The following is a 20,955-nucleotide window of genomic DNA, read 5'->3' as shown; positions in this document are numbered from 1 at the left end:
ACTCGGCCCACAGCGACGACGGCGACGACGACACCACCGTCGTCGCCTCGGCCACCGACGAGGTCAACGGAGAGGAGGTGCGCGGCGACGTCGAGAACTTTATAAAGAAGCAGGTCGTGCGCGCCGGCGTGGCCGGCCTCGGCTTCCTGGTCGCCGTCCTCGGCATCTGGGGCGACGGCGCCGCCCGCCCGCCCGTTTACCACTACTAGGGGCGTACATAGAGAGCCCGCTGGAGGTGAGGGAAATACTTTCCAGAATGGTAGAATATGTGGTTATATTGCATTTGCTTTCTCATCATCAGGGACTGGGCCACCACCACCACTCGTGGGGACAATGTCGTTATTGCTACTCGTGTTGGATCCACTCCCCTCCTGCTTGATCCCTTCCTCTGCCTTGAAATTCATGTGGTGGAACGACGAACAGCAGCAAACAGACGGCGACCCCTGTTTTTGTCTGCGCCTGCGGCGTCATCCCAAGCACTTTCCACCCTGTCAGATTGAACAGAGTCATGGCGAACACTTTGGTATAGACCAAAACGATCAAAAGTAACCCCTGTTCTCCGCTGTTCCTCCAACTCGCCGTCTCGATCCGTGTTGGCCGATCCTAGCCAATTGGGCGCCTTCTGCATGTAATAGCCAACATCACTCTCGGGGTGGTGTTTCGTTACGTCGTTCTGACCATGCTGTCCTGGCACCTGCTACCGGGCTGTCCCAGCGCAGTCTTTACTCGCCGTGTTCATGTAAAGAACGAATGAGGGGGGGAAATGGCCATGATAAACATTCGCACAAGCCACCAGCAGTTACAACAACACATTGGCAGTGGGTAAACGCGATGCGCTCCTCCCTACCTACCTAGGCACGCCCACCACAGGGCAAATGGCAGCTCCTTGGAGGAATAGGAACAGGAATAGGGACGGAACTAGGGGTAAAAAGGAAAAGAAAAATAGGAATAATAACAGGGAGAAAAATAAGAATGGGAAAGTTTACGGCACTAACAATTTTCATTCAATCTTTGGAACCTCCTATAAGACTGCCGTCTTTTCTCGAGGCGCCTCCCTCCCCCTCCCCGTCAGGGCACGGTTAGGTACCTACAGAGACCAAGAGGATAGATACCCAACCCAACTGCCCATGCAGTAGCCGCCAACGACAAACGACCACGTTGGGCAGCGAGCTGAAGCCGCGCCAGACAATTCATCCAACCCGGATTTTTCCCTCTCTCTGCATGATTTCCCGGCCGGTTGGGCACTCGACCTCTCCCAAAGTCAGGATTCATTGACCGATCGGCCCAGGAACACGCGAATCAGATATGCAGAGAGCACATGTGCCAACTAGACAGGGCAAGAGCCCTCTCGTCGCGTTTATTATGTCTCGAGATATTCCATATTCTACCCACGAGGACTAATAAGCCTTGATTTCCCCCCGCCTCAAATAACTGCCCGTGTTCATACATGCCAGCCCGGAAAATAAGGACATAAAGTGAGACTCGTCACTGCCGCATCTGGTCAACCATCTCGTACAGATCAATCAAAACATACGCCCGAATTTCCCCCACGACGCCTCGCTTGGGTGGGCTCGCGCACGTGCTGCTGTATAGGTATGTTGGGAGGTGTGCAAGGGGGGTATCCAACCGCAAACCAAAGGGTGAAAAAGGAAGAGGTGACAGCTGTCGGAGCACATTAAGAAATTAACAAAAGATAGAGTTGGGTGAGCCCAGTACCAAGAGGAAAAACAACATCGCTCAACAATTGCTCCAAAATGCAGAAAAATAAACAACAAGCGCACACTCTAGGAAATATGGGAATAGGAAGGGTGAGAACCCACGACGGACCATCATGATCCCGTCAGCTTCTTCCACCAGCTGCTCCTCGGCTGCGCATCCATAAAGGTCGACGTGCGTCGGCTGTGCTTGCGCTCGTCGCTGCCGTCGGACACGCCGCCCCCACTGCCACCGGCCCGGCGGTCACGTTCGCGGTCGCGGTCGCGGTCGTCTCTGCCCTCCTTGCGCCTCCGCCGCCGGGCTTCCTCCTCAGCAGCAGCCGCCCTATCGTCGTCGTACTTGCTCCGTCGGCGGTCTGCCCTCCGTGCTGCCCGCCGCGCTTCCTCGTCGTCGTCGGGCGAGGCGCTGCCCCTGCCTTCGTCCTGGGGTGGCTGCGCGTCCGAGTTGTCCTTGACCCAGGACGACGTGCCAGAGTGTGGCCAGCCGTCCTTGTGTCGTTCGTCGGCTTGGTGCGACTTGCTGCGGGAGTACACTCGCTCCTCCCCGCGACGCCGGGGTCGAGACTCAGCGCCGCTTTGCGTGCGGTCGGCCTCACGCGCTGCACGCCGCGCCTCGTGGCGCCGTCGACGCTCTTCTTCTTCGTCCCTCTCGCTCTCGTGGCGCCGGCGCTCGTGGCGCGACACGCCAGCGTCTTCGGCCTGTCGGTTGCGCTCGCGTTCTTTGCGCTGCCTTCGACGCTCGGCACGTTCGGCATCCCTCTGCTGCTCCTCGGCCGCCAGCCGCTCGGCTTCCTCCCGGGCGCGGTCCGCGTGCCGCTTCGCCCGCCGCGCCTCCTTCTCCTCACGCCTCCGAGCCTCAGCCTCCTCTTCCTGTTTCCGCCGGCGTCGTGCCTCATCCTTGGCTTGTCGGGGATCCTCCACGACCTTTTCGGTTCGGCGGGATCGGCGCGCAGCACGCCTAGCCTCTTCCACGTCCGTCACAGCACCCGAAGCGCCCTCGTGGTTCGCCTCGTCATCCGTCACGTACGTACCGCGTCGTCTGAGCTCGGGCCGGGCCGGCGCCGGTTCCGAGGAGCGTGGGTTCGACAGGATCCCGCCAAAGAGACCCGCAAGGCCCTTCTTGGTGCTCGAGCTGCTTCGCTTCAGTGGTGGTGGGGCTTCGTGGCGGTCCGTCACGAACACGTCGTCGTCCCTCGGCAGCTGCGTTGACTATGAATGAGTTAGCGACCGGGGCAGATTTGAAACCTCCTGATACCTTCGCTGGGGGGGAACCCTACCTTTGAGGATCTATGCCGTCGGCCATGCTCCGGGCCGTGAGCCTCGATCACTACGACATCGTCCTCGTCTGCAGTCCGCACCTTCTTCCGCCTGCTGCTGCTCTTGACGCCCAGGATCTTGGCTGCCTTGTCCGTCATCTCGGGCACCTCCTCCTCGGGAGGTGGCGAGGCAAGGTCGTGATGCACATCTGCAGAGTGTCGGCGCGACGGCCGACTAGGTCTCCCGTCGCGTGTCGATGCTGACTTGGACAAAGGCGGCGTGCTTTCAAAAACGCTTGCCATGCGCACCTTACCGGACCCGTCCCTCATGCGCTCGGGCCGCGCCTCCGGGGGCGGAGACCCCTCCGCCGGGCGGTGCTTTGACGAGGACAGCCCGTACTCCCTCTCCTTCCGCTCGGACCTGGAAGAGTGCTTACGTTCCTCCTTTCGCGGCTGCGGCTGCGGCTGCGGCGGCGGCGGCGCCGCCGCGTTCCACATGCCCCAGGAGCCCGAGTTTTCGCGGCTGCCCCTGGGCCGCTCCTTTCTCCTCCCGTCATGCGGCGGCGACAACGGGACTTCAGGTACGGCGGGGGGAGGGGGTGGCGCGAGGGGGACGGGGGGTGGCACCAACGTGACGGGGTCACCCTTGGAGCGTGACTTGCTGGTCTTCTTGCTCGACCTTTTGGGTGCCTCGACAATTTCGACAATTTCGACAATTTCGTCCCCGTCTTCATCAGGAAACGCACCAGGAGCATGCGATCTTCGATGCCTTCTTGGAGGGACAGGGTCTTCAAGCACCTCAACCCGAGGCGGCTCTCTGTCTCGCTTGGACCTAGAACGGGCCTTTCTATCGTCGGCTGGTGGTGGCGGTGGCGGCGGCGGCGGAGGCAGTGGTTCTTGTTCAGGCTCTCCGTCGTCTTCGCTCACCTCGGGCGGGTCTTGGACGGGCTGAAACGCCTTGAGGCGGTCCGCAATCTTGCCACCATAGGCCTTCTTGGTCCTCGGAGCCCTCGCGTCCTTCCAGACATCGGCACCAAGAGCGTCGTCATGGACTGTCATGACGTCTTCCGGGGGCGGAGATGGCACGACCGGCTTGGCCTTTTTGGATGCGCCCCAGAAGCCGAACGCGTCGGATGACAGAGCGGGTGCTGCCACGGGCGCTGAGGGCGGCGAAGGAGGCGCTGGGGCCTTGGAGGGCGGTGCGCCCTTCAGCAGCTCCTCAACTTCCTCTGGCGAAAGACCAAGCAGGTGCTGGTCCAGATCCTCAACATCGTCATCCTCGCCTTGACCCTTGGCCTCGTCGCCGTCTCGCGTTTTGTCCTTGTCCTTGTCCCTGCTCTTGCTCTTGTCCTTGGATGATATCTTGGCGCTTGCTTTTTCGGCATCCCTGGACTTGGACTTGGACGAGCTCTTCTCCCTGTCCTTGTCCTTGTCCTTATCTTTGGACTTGGACTTTTTCTTGGAGTCCGCCCCGATGACCAGAGCAGCCGCCGCCACTGCCGCTGCCTCAGCCTCTTCTCGCTCACGCTCCGCCTCCTCTTCGGCTTCGCGGGCCTCGGCTTCTTCGGCTTCGCGGGCGGCTTTCTCCTCGGCCTCGCGTGCTGCAGCTTCTTCGGCCTTACGAGCCGCCTCTTCCTCGGCTTCTTTCGCTGCTTGCTCTTCGGCCTCACGAGCCGCCTTTTCTTCGGCTCGTTTATTCGCCTTGGCGCTGAGCAGGTTGTACCTGGCCTGGTCCGCTTTCATCAATTTCTTGAGCCTCGAGGTATCCTTCTTGACTTGCAGCGCTGCGAGCTCGGCATCCTCGCGCATGGCCTCGGCGGCTTCGGCATCCTTCCGCTCCTGTTCTTCCCGCTCCAGTCGCTCCTTTTCCTCGGCCTCGCGCTGGGCAGCCTCTTCGGCCTCGCGCGCAGCTTCTTCTGCCTCGCGAGCGGCTTGCTCCTCGGCCTCACGGGCGGCGGCTTCTTCGGCCTCCTCAGCCTCTCGCCTAGCACTCTCCTCGGCCTCTTGCGCCTCCTTTTTCAGCCGTTTCTCCTCGGCCTTTTCGGCCTTTTTCTTCTCCTTCTCAAGCTTCTCCAGTTCCTTCTTGCTAAGCTTGGGCTCCTTCTTTTTGTCCTTCTCTTTTTCCTTGTCCTTCTCTTTGCTTTTGGACTTGGAAATGCTGGCCCAGGGGTTGTCGTCGTCGGGCTTGTCGTCCTTCCCTTCCTCGTCACCGTCGAGTTCGACGGACAAGAGATCCGTCTCCTCGACCTCCTCGGCTGGGGGGTTCTTGCTGCTGGACTTACTCTTCTTTTTCTTGGTAGCGGCGGAACCCCAAGTGTCATCGATGACAGGCTCCTCAGTGACATCAGGCTTGGGCTCTTCCTTCTTTTTCTTTCCGCCGCTCCCGCCCAATCCGAAGGCGCTCCAGAAGCCACCACCACCGCTTTCAGGCTCCTCCTCCTCCTCCTTGTCCTCCTCCTCGACGGTCTCCTCTTTGTCGAGATCAATCAGTGAATCCTCAACCTTCTTGCTTGTCTTGGCCGGGTCCCAACCGGCCCAGTCGTCAGCGGCGGGCTGCTTGGCGGGCTCGGGCTCGGGGTCTGCCGTCTTGCTTTTCTTCTTCTTATCCTTCTTGGAGGACGTGGTATCTTGGGCAGGAGGCTCCGCTTTGGTCTCTTCAACCGCGCCTTTCTTCTTCTTCTTGTCCTTCTTGGAGGGCATGGAGAAGCCCAAGGCGTCTTCGTCGGCCTTCTCAGGCTCAGGCTCAGGCTCAGGCTTCTGTTCGGGCTCCGGTTCGGGGTCGGGTTCAAGCTCGGGCTCGGGCTCCTTGACTGGCTCGGGCTCCACGATGGTCTTGCTCTTCTTCTTCTTCTCTTTCTTGATCGGAGCTGCCCAGCCGGCTCCAGCCCATCTGTCGTCCTGCTTGTCCTCCTTGACCCTCGACTCGGGCTCGGGTATTGCATCAGCCTTTTTGACGACTTCGGGCTCTGCGGTCTTGCTCTTCTTCTTGTCCTTTGTGCTAGAACCCCATCCAAGCCCCCAGCTGTCTTTTTCTTCCTCGACCGATTCCGTTTCTATCAGAACCTCTAGCTCCGGTTCCGGAAGCTGGGGGGGTGGCAACTCCTCGACCATGGCTTTGCTCTTCTTCTTCTTCTCCTTCTTGGTGGCAGGGGGGTCCCATATAGAGTCGACCTCAACCTTGGGCTCGGGCTCAGCAGGCTTTTCTGGCTCTGGGTCTGGTTCCGGCTCCTCACCAGGCTCGTCCCAGACGGAAAGCTTGGTTTTCTTCTTTTTGTCCTTTTTCGTCGCTGGCGGGGCGCCCCAGCTAAAGCCGATGTCTTCCTTTTTCTCCTCTGCCTCTTCTTCGGCCTTTTCCGGCTCCGGCTCCGGCTCGGGTACCAGCACTGGCTCGGGAGGCGGAAGCGGAGACTGAGGAGGAGGGACCTCGTCGGCGCCACCTTTGCCCTTCTTCTTCTTCTTTTTGGTCGGAGCAGCAGTGGCAGCACCCCAACCCCACGCGGCATCGTCTGTCGGCGGCTGATGTTCAGTGTCAGGGTCCTTGGGTGGGAGTGTCTCTTCGACTGGAGGCTCCTGCTTTTCAGGCTCCTGTTCCAGTTCCGGGACCGGGACCGGCTCATTGATCTCATCGTCCCATAGCGAGGTTTTGCCTTTTTTGGGCTTGCTCGCCTTTAGTGCAAGTCCCCATGGGTCTTCTGGCTCCTTGGCCTTGACCTTTGGGGGCTCGTCCGCAACCCTTGTCTTGTTTGCCTTGAGACCCCAGGCCCCGAAGGGGTCGTCCTCTTTCTTTTTCTTCAAGGCAGACATTATGGGCGCAGGAGCAGGTTCCGGGGCAGCCTTGGGTTCCACAGTCTCGCCGAATTCCAAGGTCGTGCTCTTGCCCTTCTTGCTCGCCTTGTCTCGATCGAGACCTCGCGAGTTCTCAGCCGCAGGCTTCACTGGCTCGGGTGGTGGTTTGACCTCTTCCATGTGGACTTGTGACTGTTTTGAGTCGTTCTTACTACCCCAACCGCCCCAGCCCCATGAGGAGAGCTTGCCTACTGCGGCTTTGGTGACCTTTCTGAGGTCGACTTCGATTGTCGGGGCGGGTTCATCCGGCTTGACATCGTGAAACGCATTCGAGGACTTGGCTGGGGGGTATTGCTCCTTTTGCTCGACAACCGGCGGTTCCTCGGCAGGTTTTTCCTCGACAACGGCCACACCCTTCTTCTTCTTCTTCTTGGGAGTGGATGACACTGCCCAGGGGTCGTCGATGGCGGGCTCGGGATCATTCTTTTCGTCACCCTTATTGTCGTCATCATTCTTGTCTTCCGCATCCTTCTTGTCGTCGCCCCCACCTCCAGCACCTCCATCGCCGGCGCCGTCGCCGGCACCATCGCCGGCACCATCACCGTCCTTGTTCTCGGCGTTCTCGTCACCGCCGCCGCTCGGAGCCTCCGGAGGCGGGGGCGGTGGTGGTGGCTGCTGGACAGGGGGTTTCTGATTGACACCCTTCTTCTTCTTGGCAGCTTCCCGGAAGCCGCCTTGCCAGCTGAAATCAACATCGGCAGCTGCGGCCGGGTCGGCAAACAGGCCGCTGTCACGATTCCTGCGTCCTGGTGTCCTATCGAGCGAAGGCCGGGGAGGGTCTAGATTTGCAGCGGAAGGAGGCTTGCGAGAGGCTAGCTCGGAAGTGGTCGTCTGGTCGCTCGGAAGGGTTGGCGAGCCGCAGTCGTCCCACTCATGACCTGGTGCAACGAGGCCGCGCTGTGCTAATGTCCGCGACCAGCACGGGCCGAGCTTTGGTGCTGTGAGGAGCGCATTCGCGTGTCTAGAATTCTCCTGGCCGCAGAAACTCAAGGGTTAGGACATTGGCTTGTTTTGCTTTCGAGAGACGAGAAATACGGTTCAAGCACAAAAGCACCGAGGCCCGGCCCGTTCCTCCCGGCCAGGAGAAGCCAGGGGTGGTGCATCCCAAGAGGCCGGGCCAGCCTACTGGTCGGAACACTCTAAATCCAACCGAAGCGGGATCGGGCGGGCCACGTAGGCATGCGATGACGGCAGCACAAGAAATCCGGCGACGGGGACGGTGGGCTCGGCTTGGGTATTTGGGCAAGAAAACAGATATGAAATTATAAGACGAAAGGTAAAGAACTGGATCCAACATCGCTCATCACTCACCCGTTTAGGGCTCGCTAGCCACGCTCTCGCAATGCATCTCAGCCTCAAATGCACGTCCTCCGGGGTCCATGGAATGACATGGTCACCCAATCCAGCCGTCCTCGTCCCAAGATGGGTTGCTGGCCACCCAGACGCGCCGCGGTCTCCTGTCCAGACATGGGGCGGGGAGAACAAAACCTTGGCCGTGGCCATCCTGAAGGTTCAAGGAGTTCACAGTGTGATGGCGGGCGGGTATCAGACCCATGGAAGCTATCGGCGTAGGCTCGCAGTTGCGCCAACCGTGAAGACGAAACAAAGTGCGGGGGATGTAGTGTGTGTTCGGGAGAGGGGCGCCTGTGTCCCAACAGGGAGGCAGCGGCGCAGCGGTTCGCAAGCTTGTCGTCGGGTGTGGACAGGCGTTGTCCTTGGGTGTCGGTCGAGGGCGGTTTCGGCGGCTCTAGACTAAACAATTGAGAGATGAAGAACAAAAGAAGAAGAAGAATAACAATAGTAATAAAACAACAGCCTCGAAGATGGTTCTCGCGGGAGGGCGAGTTGGAAGTTCGTCACAAGGTGTTCTGTTGGCTGGTGTTACTAGACCGACTTTTTAGAATTTGCCGTGCGTCCCTATCGGCCTCGTTCCTTTGACTCCTGCGCATGCAAGGAGGATGATGGGCTGCGAAAAGGGGGCCAATTGCGCGGTTGGGTCTAGTAGGAAAAAAGAAGGGCGCGTGTGACGGGATTGGTGAAGTCGCGGTGCAGTGCGACACACCCTCGCGGAGCTTTGGAGGGGCGGTGCGTATCACCACTTCAAGTCCCGTTTGTGTTTGTGCTTGTGCTTGCAGGCAGCCTCCTCTGGTGAGTGGCCCTCTGCGGCTGACCACGTTTGGTTGCGGCAAGCAAAGGAGAAAGGGCGCGACTTACATGGCGGGCCGGCGTGGATGGCGAGTGAAAAGAAAGCACGGCGACGAACGCAAAACGGAAATTGACGTGACGAGACGATGGCTGGGCGGAGCAGTGGAGCACGGAGGTGCCCGGTCGTGAACACGCCTTGTTGTACTGTGTACAGGGTACCGTGCCTATTGAAGTACAGTGGGCAGCCCCCCGTCAGTGAGGGCAGACAGGGGAAACGAGGCTCGCTACCGGTCCTCGCGTCCACTAGGCGGCGTGTTCTTTTCTTCTCGCGTTTTTCTTCTCTCGTTTTTCCCCACAGGCTAGGCAAAAGAACAAATCGCAAAAGCAAAGATCAAAGGGAGAAAAGAGCAGGCGGGGAAACGGGACGGGGTAAGGGGGACAAGACTCATCATGTGCTCGCATTGATGGGCTGGCTGGGAAGAGATGCTTGGACATTGGTTGTGTGGAAGCGTGCTGTTTTCGCGGATGGATGACTGTGATGCAGCGTCGTCATTGGCTCCAGGGTGCTTGCCCGCCGCCCACCGCTTTCCAGATGGGGGTTTGATGGAGCACTGAGCACTGGATGGAGGCAAGAGGCGTTGCTGAGGCCCACACGGGCGTCAAGGGCGTTGATCACTTGCGCGCCCACCCACCATCCGCGCGTGCGAGGGTTGAGCTCAATCCTCCGGCCTTCCCACCTCCCACACCTTTCACCCCACCTTGCACCCCCCTCTCCCCATCTTTCCCTGTCCCGAAAGCCGGACGGCTGCAGCGTTATTGGATTGGCAGGCGGGCACCTGACACACGCACCCTCCGATTGACTGCTGGCCTTTTGCCTGACACGCCCCTCAAATTGCTCTCCTCTGGCTCTGTTTGGTCCAGGCTTGGTGTTTGCTCGACCCCTCAATCTCCTTGCTGCTCCCCTACTCGTGCGTGCCTTCAGCCACAACCAAACTGGGCTCCTCCGAGTGTGTCACTTGTGTCACCTGCCCTTATCCGGCATTAAGCTGGCGTTTTACCCGCCGCTGGGGAAAACAGCAAACGAGTTAAATTGGACGATGGCGTTAATCTCATACTAGGACTATGTGGACTGCAGGGTAGGTACCTACCTAGGTAGGTAGGTGCCTCCCTGGATCCGCGAATCCGCATGCCTTCTCTCCTGACATTGGCGTAGTTTCTGCGACATGGGGCTTTCAGTGCTGCATAGGCTGGGAAACGGTTGAATGTCGGGTCCCATGCCCGCTGTCAGTTGCGCCTCGAGGGCCACGGCCGAATAAAGTCGCGGTGGAACCCGCGCCAAGGTATCGATAACATTGCAGGCTGGGCAGCCATGCGCCATCAGTGCCAGTCTCGTGTGCATTTCAGGGCTCCCTGGCTGGGGTTTTTCCCTCTTGCGATGCCCGCATGCCTGCCTGCATGCTGCCGCTGCACGCGGCAAGGCATCCCATCCCTTCTTACTTGATTCCTCCTCCATCCACGACGCCCGGCTATGCAGCCTGGCCTCCACCGCAGCAGATGATGCAACGGGAAAGCACCAGGCGCAGCAGCAGGAGAGCGAGCCAGGCAGGCGAGTGCAGCAGGGGTCTTCCGTGCTCCCCTCCCCTCCCGCCATGCCCTCTCCTTCCCATCCCACAGGATGGCCCCTACGCTCCGGCTCCTGGTGTGTCGTCCCACCCTGCCAGAGCCAGCTGGGTTCGGTGTTCTTCGCGTCGCCAGCCACGGCTTGGGGCCGGGAGGCTGGCTTTGGTGGACGTTTCAGACCCTTCTAGATGCTGGGCTGGTGCCAGTGCACGTTGGTATCTCGGAAAGGAGCTTTACGCCATTCCTCTCTTGGCTCTCTGGGGATTCGAAACAACAGGATCGCGTGCATAATACTAGCAGACGCATGCAAAAACCAAAGCATGCGGGCTATCGACCTACCGGCGTCACAGTGTGTCGGTTCGGCAGGCAAAAAGAGAGGCAAAAAGTCACAGCCACCAAGCCCAGCCCACCCAAGTGACCCAACCCAGCCTCCGAGCCCAGCCTTTCACAGCACAAAACACAACGGTGGTGGTGAGAGCACTGGGCGCATGCCTTCGCATATGCAGCGTCCCGCCAATGGCTGGAGGCCCGGTCTCCAGAAGGGGCAAATGGGCTCCACCCAGATGCATCTTCACCGCTAGAACTTGACTTTACACAGGCGCATCGTCACCAAGCACAGAGTTGGCTAGACGACGATAAAGCGAACATGAAAGAGGGTGTGGACGGCAGCCGCCTGGGGCCCATCCATGCCGCGCGCAGCGTAGCGCGAGGTGCAAGCACCCGTCGGGCCACTTGTTTGTGCGGTTTCTGCCCTCTGTGATTTCCCGCCCAGGTCTCGTCGCAGCCCAAGCTCTTTTTATGACATTTAGCGTCACGGCCCTCTCTGACCGCCCCTCTCGAGGCCGCCGGGACGGGAACCCGAAGAGAAAATAAAAAGAGCATTTGACAAAGAAGCCAGCGAAGCTGATAGATACTGCTAGACACATGGGCTAACGATAGGCAGAGGGGCGTTCCGCAACGGCTCGGGCCCTCCAAACGTAGGCTTCCAGCATGGGAAGCCCACCATCGGTCCATAGTGTACCATTAATGTTAGACAGTCGTCATGACTGCCTTTGGAGGGGTGCCCCGCCCGTCCACCAAGACGACCCCGGCAGACGCAGCCAGCGCTGCATCGGGTGTCTGCTGGAGGGACGGGGTTTGTTGTTGTGATTTCCCGGAACCAGCCGATGGCGCATGGGGGGGAGAGACGCTGTGTCGGCCGAGCACCCCCGGACCGAGAGGGACCGGGGTGGGAGATGGAAGGCTGCTTGCCGCTGCTCCGAGATCCGAGCAGGCATCGCCAAGGAACGGGCGCCACAAGCTGCCAGCTTGGCAGGCCGAGCTCATCGGCCAGGCCAGGGGGCCACCCACACGCTGCATGAGCCACATGCGCAAGGAGCTGCCGTGCCACAGCGAGCAAATGAAAACATGCAGTTCTGACAACATCCTCATCACCCTGGAAAAAGGAAAGAGAGGTTTGATTCTAAAAAAAAAAAACCGTTGGCACGAGGGCAGGCCCCCAAAAGAATGGCCGGACCCCCTGTCAGCCAGCAGATGCTGCTCCTAGGCGCCGCTTTTAGACCCTTGCATCACGTTTCAGGGCGGGGAGTGCTCGAGCTGTCATCCAGTCCAACCGCGAGCACATGTGCCGCAGCTCTGTGGCTCTCAGGAGTCCAAAGAGGGCTCATGCTTCTTCATTCCTTTCTCGTTTTTTTCCTCCTTTCGCCGCCATTTCTTTGTCCTGTTTCCCGAGTAGTGCAGTATCCCAACCCTGCACGTAGAAAGCGGCCACGACTCGTTTGTTTCCAGCAAGCATCCCACATCTACGTCATACTCCTTCCTCCCACCACACCGCCACAAACCTCCTCCTCCTCCTCGCTCGCTCGGCGTTGACCATCATCAGCCATCAGCCGCACACCCCCCACCCCCCGCGACCCCGACCCCGACCCCGACCCGACCCCCAAAAAAAAATGGCCCGCATGACCATCACGGTTGCGGCGCCGCTGCCGCCGTCGGTGCCGCCGCAGGCCGTCATCGACGCGCTGCACGCCTCGTACGAGCCGCTGATCCGGCCGCACCCGTTCCTGCGCCGGTTCGAGCGCCGGCGCCTGTCGGTGTCCGAGGTGGTCGACGACCCCTTCTTCGAGGCCGACGGCGCCAAGCTCGAGGCGTACGAGGTGGTGGAGCGCGTGCCCATCCTGCCCGTCCCCGGCTTCCACAAGGACATCGTCATCCCCGCCGTCTTCCAGAGCTTCGCCCGCGGCGTCCGCTGCCGCGCCGACACGTCGGGCGTCCGCATCTGGAGCGTCTACGAGGTCCGCCCGCTCTCGGCCGCCTCGGGCACCGGGGTTGGTGCCGGCGGGGCAGACGGCGAGGCCTGGGAGCTGCTCGAGACGGCAAAGGTCGAGTGCAACGCCCTGGTCAAGCCGTTTGTGCAAAAGAACTTCATCACCGCCCACCGCGACATCCTCAAGGGAACCATTGCCGAGATCGCCACCATGCAGGGCCTGCCGAACGGTTCCGGCTCGGGGCCCGTCAGGGTGACCACATGACGTCTTGCCTCGTGCGCTTGCTTGTTTCTCATGTATCTCTACACCTCTCCTTTCTGTGGTTTCTGTCGGGTTTCCATCTTCATATCTGCTTCCAGGCACACGGCGGAGTCACGGCTTGTCAGACATTTCCATGGGTTTTTTCGTTTCTGCTTGTCATACACGCGATTATGGCGGTTTATACCCATGTTGTGGTTGGGGCGTTCACATGCTTTGATCCTCCAAGACTGCTCTCAATGTTATTGCTATTCGCTATTTATCGTGTACGCCAGGCCGCGCGCACATCAAACTCGAGAAGCCTTATTCAAGAAACTCTTGGAGCTATATTCATGCGCGCCCTATGCGCAAAACACGCCCCATCACATGTGGTAAACGAGCTTGTAGCCGCTGACCTTGCCGGCCTTGAGCTCCTGCAGCCCCGCCAGCACGCCCTCGAGCCCCCTGCCGCCGCGGTCCGCCTCGGGCGTTGCGGTCTTGAGCTTGCCCTCGGCGAGCAGGCCATCGGTCAGGGCCACAAACATCTTTGCGTGCTCAAAGTCCTCGGGCTTGGCCGGGTACTCGGCCCACTTGGAGAAGGCCTCGCCGACGGCCGTGTAGCCCAGCGTCATCATGGGTGGCGCCATGGCCGGGTTGGCCTCCTTGATCACGGCCGGGTCCACATACAGCAGCGCCGAGTATTTGGCGCCGCCGTCCGCCCCGGGCTCGCTGTCCATGGCCGCCGCGCAGCCCCTGGCGCTGTCCGCCGACGCGATGCAGTCCCAGGCGTGCCGGAGCTTACCGCCCGTCGCCTCGCGCACCGCCCCGGGCCAGCCCGCCGCGTCGCCGTAGTCGAACACCTCGTCGGCGCCGAGCGAGCGGAGGTAGTCAAAGTTGCGCGGCGACGCCGTCGTCAGCACCCTGAAGCCCGACAGCTTGGCGTACTGGATGCCTAGGATGCCCGTCGCCGTGCTGCCGCCGTAGATGAGGATGGGCGTGCCCGCCGCCGCCTTGACGCCGGCCTCGTCGCTCGGGAGCGGTAGCTTTAGGGCCTGGTAGAGTCCTTGGCCCTGGGATTTTTTCGAAAGGGTAAATGTTAGCTTAGCGCCTGTGTGTTGTCGGTCCCAAGTATCAAGTCGAGTTCTCAACGGAACTTACACAAGTCACGACGCCGACGCCGAGCGTGCTAGCTTCCTCGTCGCTCAGGCTGTCGGGGATCTTGAGCTGGATGTCGCCCTTGGCGACGATGTACTCTCCAAAGGCGCCGCCCTCGGGCGCGCTCTTGTTTCTACAAACCAAAAGCGAAGCTGTCAGCTTTTAGGAAGACGAAGAAGAAGACGACGAAGAAGAAGAAGAAGAAGACAAAGAAGAAGAAAAAAGAAGAATCAGGGCACAAAAAGACAAGACGCACGATCCATGGCACAAGCCGGCGATGCGGTCGCCAGGCTTAAAGTCCTTGGTGACGCCCTTGCCGACCTCGACCACCACGCCGGCGTAGTCGCACCCCACCCGCCCAGCGCCGAAGGGGCCCTCGACGTGCTTCCAGTCGGTTGGGTTACTAAGAGTTCGCGTGCCAAGAGTGTCAGTGACAACAAATCACGAGGGGGAAAAAGGGTTGGGACAAGTTCAAGGTACGCACAGCGCAACGGCCGTCGGCTTGATCAAGATGTATCCGTCCCTCAGCCTCGGCGTCGGCACCTCCTCGATGGCGGCCTGGCCCAGGCCCTTGACGACCACGGCGCGGGTGGTTGTGGGAGCAGACATTGTGTATTTCACCGGATGCCTCTTTTTCTTGAAAAGAACAGGCTCGGACTGATAGTATCAGGCGGGCCGGCAGGAAAAAAAAGAGATGGTTTCCAGGTCCCCCCCGTCCACGGTTCATATAGGCAGGACTGTAGCCCGTCGTTATATGGGGACAACCTTGCTGTGAGAGGGGCATCGGTGTGGGGTTGGGCAGGAAGAGGCAACAAGCCGAGGCGGCGGGGCGCTTTTACTAATCCACACACGCTGAGGCATCGCCATTTGTGATAGGATAGAGCGTGAGGATAGGCGGGGCTGGGAGGTCAGGTAGGCAGTCATGTCCGTCCGGCTGGGGGGAGACATCACCGTGACAGACGAGCAGCGATCAAGCCTCTCCGCATACTACTCTGCCAATAACCCCAGAGCCTCGGGGGCGGACCAACCGGCTGCTTTGCTCTTAGAATCTCACATCATCTCATCAATGCTTGGAAATACATAGCCCATCACACTGGTCCCCAGGTGGTGAGTGTGGCGATGTGGTGTGATCGGTTATCATAGCGAACAGATGACAGCAGCAAGGCCTTTAGCTCAAAGAAACCACTAATTTGTCAGCAGGCAACACCTATGCACACCGAGGTGGAGGCAACATTCGGGAATACTTGAGCGGGTTAAAAAGTGTCGGCGATAAAACTGGCATTCAAACATAGGTATGCTCAACAAGCCATACACGTTCCCCGAACAGGAACTTGCGCTCCTTCGATGTGCAGGAAATAAGATACTGGGTATATATAAATGTCACTCCGAAAGCAGAATGAATCCTTGGGCATGATTGAGAGTAGACTATCTGTAAACACCCCAAATACACGGCCGCCATGTCCAAAGGCCATTTGTGAACTCCAACAAAACCACCAGTAACCAAAACGCAAAGAAGTCACACGCAATTTAACTAGGTAGGGTGCTATCAAGAAGAGAAGAGTCGTGGACAAAAGAAACATAACCGGCATTGATAGATAAATCATTGCATGACCGTTGTCGTCCAACTAAATGGGGCCAAGACTAAAAGGACACAAACCAGAAATAGCCCGTCGTCGGAGACTTCAAAAGTTCCAGACACACGAAGAAGAGAGTAGTTTGGCAACAAATGCGCCGAGCGCCGAGCAAAAAAGAAGAGGCAAAACATTCCAGCGTCAAGATACCTGGGAGGAGCGGCTGTGATGAACACGTGGTCCCATAGCGCCGCCATTATCGGCCGCCATAGTCACTAGCGTAGCCTATTTCGCCAAAGCCCTCGCCCATCCCGCCCTGGCCAAATCCTGTGCCGGGGCCCGAGACGTAGCCTCCATCGTCGACGTCGTCGTAATCGCTGGCATCAAAGCTGCTGCGGCCCGACACGTCGTCCTGGATGCCGGAGTTATCTTCCATGCCGCCAGGACCCCAGTTCATCTGGGCGAGCGCGGGGTATTGTGCGATAAGCGCGGCAGGCAGGGCGTAGTTGCCAGCGGCGTCGACAGGATAGCCCGTGTTGGGGTCTATGCCGGGCATCATCATGTTCTGGTGCTGTTGCGCCACGGCCTGCAGCCTCTGCTCCTGCCACAGGCGTTGACGCTCCATAATCTCCTCGTCCAGCAGCGGCTTGATGCAGATGCGCCCGGCCTCGGACCGGAAGTGACGCCCAAGCGCATCGGCCCGCGCGAACCGCCGCCCACAGCCCCACTGGCCGCCGGCTTTGAGGTCTCCCTTGCAGACAAACTTCTTCTCGCCCGAGTGCAATCCCTCGTGGCGCTTGCGATCGTGCTGCCGAGCAAAAGCCTTGCCGCACACGTTGCAGACGAAGGGGCGCTCGTCCGTGTGCGTGCGCAAGTGACTCCTAAGGTTGTACGCGCGTGTGAAGCGCTTAGGACACAGAGAGCACTGGAAGGTGGCAGGGTGTTTCTGAACCCGCTTGGCGCCACCGTTGGCCCCGGGAGCCCCATCGGCGCCCGCCTGGGCAGCGTACTCGGGGTCGGCCAGGCGCAGCGCCATGATGTTGTTGGGAACTGACGAGGTCGACTGCCGTCTTCTGTTGGGGGAGGCACTGCCCCGGTCCAGAGGCGACAGAGAACGGGAAGAGTCCCGCGAGGACACGTCTGGATTGGGCGACAGGCTGTTGCTCGCATGCCGGGGTAATGGCGTGACGCCGCTGCTGTATGGGTCCGTGACCGCACGGGGTCTCGAACGCACCCGACCTGTGTGGTGGACCATGGTCAGCATGGGGGGTATCGGTGACGCACACTAAGCTCACGACTCTATAGGCTCAACATACCTCTTTCGGGCGGCGTTAGTGCATCAGTATCTATCATGGACTTGTTCTCGAACCCACTCTTCATCGAGGTTGGGGCAAAGTCGATGTTGATTGTGGGGGCCTGCATCTGCATGCCACCGTCCAAGGTCTGCGGGAGCTGGGGGAAGGCCTCGGCGGCTTGCACATTAAACTGGGGGTGGGCAGCGTAGGCGTTGCCCTGGCCCTGCAGGATAAAGCCGTTGCCCTGGCTCATGTCGGGCAGCTGCCGCGGCAGGATCCTTGGTGAGATGGCGGGGCTGTTGGACGGGCTCCGTGCCCTCAGGTCGGGGCTGTGGTGGTGGGCATCCGACAGGCTGAAGGTGCCCATCCCGTTGAGCTCGTTGTACAGGCCCGACGAGTCTACTGGGCGCTGCATTGGCGAGTGCTCAATGTGCTCGAAGCTGTCGGAGCTGACCAGGTTCGGCGACGGCGCGACCGAGGACACATCCGAGAACTCGGAGGGGCTGCGCCTGTGGCCCTGGAACTGCGACGCGCTCCAGTCCACCTGGCCGGGGAGCAGGGCGGCCTCGGGGCCCAGCGAGGTGTGTCGCGAATGCCTTCCGGGCGGCGACGAGAACTGATGGGTGTTGAAGGACGGGGACTGGTGGGCGGAGCCGGGCTGGTGCGGCTCCGGCTGGAGCAGGTGGGGAGGGGTCGGGCTGTGGTGCGGTTGCGACGTGGCCATGGTAAGGTCTGGGGTGCCGAGTTGCGGCTGCGGCGACGACCGCTGTTGGAGCTGCTGCTGGGCGTCGCTCGTGACGAAGAGCGGGGTGTTGAGCTGCTCCGTGGTGGCGGGCGGAAAGAGAGAAAAGTCGGCCGACGCAAAGGAGCCGGCGCCGGGAGTGAGGACGTAGTCTTGCTGGTAGGGGGAGCACACGGGAGGGTCGCGGGCGAGGTCGAGTACGGGGTCGGTCAGCGAGTCGCTGAAGGGCTGCGGCTGGTGCTGGTGGCTGAGATACCCGTTGGAGTCGTTGCTGAAGCTGGGGAAATGTGACGAGACTATCCCTAGGCCGAGGCCGCTCTCGGACTGGGGAAAGGGCTGGGGCGCAGGGGACGGCGAGTGGCTTTGTCTTATATGGGGAGAGAGCTGTTGGGGGGTAGCAGACATGTTCGCGGCGGACGGCGATCGCCCGCGACCAGGCTCGGGTTGCCGGGATTGATCCATGGTGGTGCGCGGTGGTGCGATGGAGGGTGTCTGGCGATGGGATTGCAGGTGTTTCCGTCTTTAGAATCGAGGCAAGGCAGAAACGAGTCACAGTCTGCCAGGCACCGTGGCTATGCCGCGAAGGCTGGGGCTGTGTAGACGGGAGCGTGCTGTGCTGTGCTGTGCTGTGCTGTGCTGTGTGCTGACAAGACCCGGGAGCCACCCAACCAGCGCCCGCCAAAAGAATTCTAGGGGGGGGGCCTGCCTGCACCTCGACTGCAGAGGGCGGGTCCGAGGATTGATGGATTCCACTCGCACTCTTCAGGCAGCCCAGGGAGCAACCCAAGTCGCCAGTCGAGCCGATTTTGTGTTTGGGATAAAGAGCCGATTGTGCGAGTTCTGGGCGGGGACCAAAACGAGCACCAGACGCTGGGCGGCCTTTGCGTGCGCAGACGGGGGAGGGGAGAGGGGGGTGTGTGTGTGCGAGCGAGCGAGTGAGTGTGTTCAGGAGCAAGAGCTGGTTGGGGCGATCAATGCCTCCGATTCAATCAGTGCTGTGTGGGTTCGCGCACGTCGGTTTGCGCGGGCTGACGAACCACTGAGCGAGAAAACCTTGAGGAATGCGCCCGAGAGTTTCAATAGACAGGCGTGTGTCTGCGAGCGCAAGGACTTGGGAGACCGACTTTTACGACCTTTCTCGGTCGGTCGATCGGTCGGTCAATCAAGCAATCAAGCAATCAATCACTCAACCCTCACCCCAGTCGGTTATACTGGCTGGGGCTTTTTTGATTGCTTGACACACACAGATGGTGGGGAGGGAGTGGGTGAGCCCTGGCTCAGTCCAATTTCCCCTCCAACTCTTCCCTTCGTCAATGGTGGGGGTTTCTCCTGAGCGCTGAAAGTCAAGCCCTGTGCGCATGCGCCGTGATCAAGGATGCAAGCAGTCCAGCGTGGTGCCGCCACAACGGGGATGGGCGAGGCCTGCAGGGGAACACCGGATGGGAAGCCTGGTTCTCGCCAGTCCTGGTCCGGCCAAACGCTTCACCGACAACTGCCGTCTCACATGCGCGCCCGCCTTTTTGGTTCTTCCCTCGTAGTTTTGGGACCCGCGGGGAGGCTGTGCAGAGCTGTGGGTGCTTGGGAGGAGCCGGTTTCAAGGAACGCCGTGCACAAGCGCCGACAGCGTCTCCCTGTCCTGTCACTCGGATCCGGCGCCTCTCCGTGATCCGAGAGGGGCGTGGGAAAATGGAAAATGGGCAAATAACAGCGAGATATAAGGGAGGTAATGATGAAGCCGTTGAGAGGGCAAGAATAAAGGAAGAGAAAAAGAGAAGAAAAAAGGAGAGAAAGAAAACATCAAGTATCAAAAGAGACAACGGATCCAAGGCAAGGCCCGTCAGTTGGACTGGCCGAAGCTTATCTCGACGCAGCGCCTTTCACCCGTCACCGGTACACTGAATACCCGCCCGCGGTTCTTGTGGCGCCTTGGGACGGGCCTTTAGCTTTAGAGTTATGACTTGTGCCGCTGGGAGCTGCTGGGAGAGGCTGGGGGCCTTGCGGTTGCGCTCGCTTGTGTGTGCTGTGCTTGCAATGGCGCGCGACGGGAGGGTAGAGGGTGGATGGGCCAAGCGGCGGAGGGGTCAAGGTGGGCAAGCACGCGGGCTGGGCGAGCAGAGTGAGTGGCCAACGGAACCCAGGCACCTGCGACAGTGCCTGTGCAGGATATATTATGGACAAGACCGGTCCTAGCGCGATCCGAGTCGAGCGCCGAGCAAAGATGGCGCTTCTAAGATGGCGACGGCAGTTAGCTGGCCCAAGGAGCGCGGTACATACAGTATGGGGCGGGCAGGAAAAATGTCTCGGCCCTGTGCTACTTGTGCTACTGTAGGTCCATCCATCCATCCATCCATCCTAGCGCGCCAGATCGCCTCCCAGGGCCAGGCAGGGGCTAAAAGAGGCCGCCCGACCACCAGCCATTTTCCGCGACCGCCCTTGAGACTTTGTCTGTCGGTGGATCAGCGCTCCCGTACATAAGCGCTGCCCGGTTGGACATTTGAGGCCACTTGGCGCCCAGTGCCTGTCACTGCAGCCCTGGACAGGCTCGCCCGCACATCACGCGACGCATATGGAGATTGGATTGTGGTCTAGGTTCCCATGGAAGGATCAAAGTGGTTCTGCTTGCTTGCTGCTCTCCTCCTGCTCTCGCTGCCAGCATTGGCGGTCACGCAGCCCCAAACCAGAGGCTCCACGGCCCAGTTTGCGCCGAGCTTGTTCGCACAGGGCTGCATCTAACCAGCGGCGCCCCCGCATGATGGAGGGGGGAGGGGCAGCCGCGCACTGTGCGCGATGCGACCATGTCCCAGGCTAACCTAATCGCCTAATCGTCGCGAATATTAGCCGCCCGCCGCGATGCTCCCACACCCACCACGTCCCCTGCAGCAGCACGAATCGACGCCATGAGGTTGAGCAGACAAAAAAGAAATCGAAAGCAAGCCAACCGCGGCGAGACGGGCGCCCTGCCCTGGGCACTAACCACCCCCTGGCTAACCATCTCACTGGACGCCAGACGAGAAATGGGAAATGGGCTCAGAGGATGGGCGTGAAATCTCACATAATCCTCCGCTACCCACCCGCACCTCCCAGACTTGGCTCACGACAGAAATAA

At 60.2% G+C, this 20,955-nt stretch overlaps 6 protein-coding genes across 6 annotated transcripts in view; 2 read left to right on the top strand and 4 right to left on the bottom strand.

Moving 5' to 3' along the window:
• Positions 1-542, top strand: part of GGTG_09950 (hypothetical protein) — a gene marked incomplete at its 5' end in the record, with an annotated part of 1,540 nt that extends 998 nt beyond the window's left edge. The window contains one exon of the mRNA XM_009227810.1: positions 14-542. Coding sequence (XP_009226074.1) covers positions 14-379 — 366 coding nt within the window. The 3' untranslated portion in view covers positions 380-542. The remainder of the gene's footprint in view (positions 1-13) is intronic.
• A 738-nt stretch (positions 543-1,280) lies between these two features.
• GGTG_09949 (hypothetical protein) lies at positions 1,281-9,367 on the bottom strand. Its single transcript, XM_009227809.1, has 3 exons — positions 8,129-9,367; positions 2,993-7,789; positions 1,281-2,924 (listed from the first exon to the last, which is right to left on the bottom strand). The coding sequence occupies exons 1-3, from the start codon at positions 8,318-8,320 to the stop codon at positions 1,830-1,832; spliced, it is 6,084 nt and encodes a 2,027-aa protein (XP_009226073.1). The 5' UTR covers positions 8,321-9,367; the 3' UTR covers positions 1,281-1,829.
• Positions 9,368-11,458: 2,091 nt separating this feature from the next.
• Positions 11,459-12,010, bottom strand: GGTG_09948 (hypothetical protein). The gene has a single exon (XM_009227808.1). It carries the CDS (start codon positions 12,005-12,007, stop codon positions 11,612-11,614), a length of 396 nt encoding a protein of 131 aa, XP_009226072.1. The 5' UTR covers positions 12,008-12,010; the 3' UTR covers positions 11,459-11,611.
• Positions 12,007-13,422, top strand: GGTG_09947 (hypothetical protein). The gene has a single exon (XM_009227807.1). It carries the CDS (start codon positions 12,532-12,534, stop codon positions 13,111-13,113), a length of 582 nt encoding a protein of 193 aa, XP_009226071.1. The 5' UTR covers positions 12,007-12,531; the 3' UTR covers positions 13,114-13,422.
• On the bottom strand, positions 13,233-14,976 carry GGTG_09946 (hypothetical protein). Its single transcript, XM_009227806.1, has 4 exons — positions 14,726-14,976; positions 14,498-14,644; positions 14,245-14,374; positions 13,233-14,156 (listed from the first exon to the last, which is right to left on the bottom strand). Exons 1-4 carry the CDS (start codon positions 14,848-14,850, stop codon positions 13,470-13,472), a joined length of 1,089 nt encoding a protein of 362 aa, XP_009226070.1. The 5' UTR covers positions 14,851-14,976; the 3' UTR covers positions 13,233-13,469.
• A 499-nt stretch (positions 14,977-15,475) lies between these two features.
• Positions 15,476-20,546, bottom strand: GGTG_09945 (hypothetical protein). Its single transcript, XM_009227805.1, has 2 exons — positions 17,129-20,546; positions 15,476-17,051 (listed from the first exon to the last, which is right to left on the bottom strand). Exons 1-2 carry the CDS (start codon positions 18,309-18,311, stop codon positions 16,069-16,071), a joined length of 2,166 nt encoding a protein of 721 aa, XP_009226069.1. The 5' UTR covers positions 18,312-20,546; the 3' UTR covers positions 15,476-16,068.
• Positions 20,547-20,955: the final 409 nt, after the last annotated feature.

Source organism: Gaeumannomyces tritici (assembly GCF_000145635.1).
Source record: "Gaeumannomyces tritici R3-111a-1 unplaced genomic scaffold supercont2.5, whole genome shotgun sequence".
NCBI classification, from domain to species: Eukaryota; Fungi; Ascomycota; class Sordariomycetes; order Magnaporthales; family Magnaporthaceae; genus Gaeumannomyces; species Gaeumannomyces tritici.
This window is presented reverse-complemented; position numbering and strand designations above follow the sequence as displayed.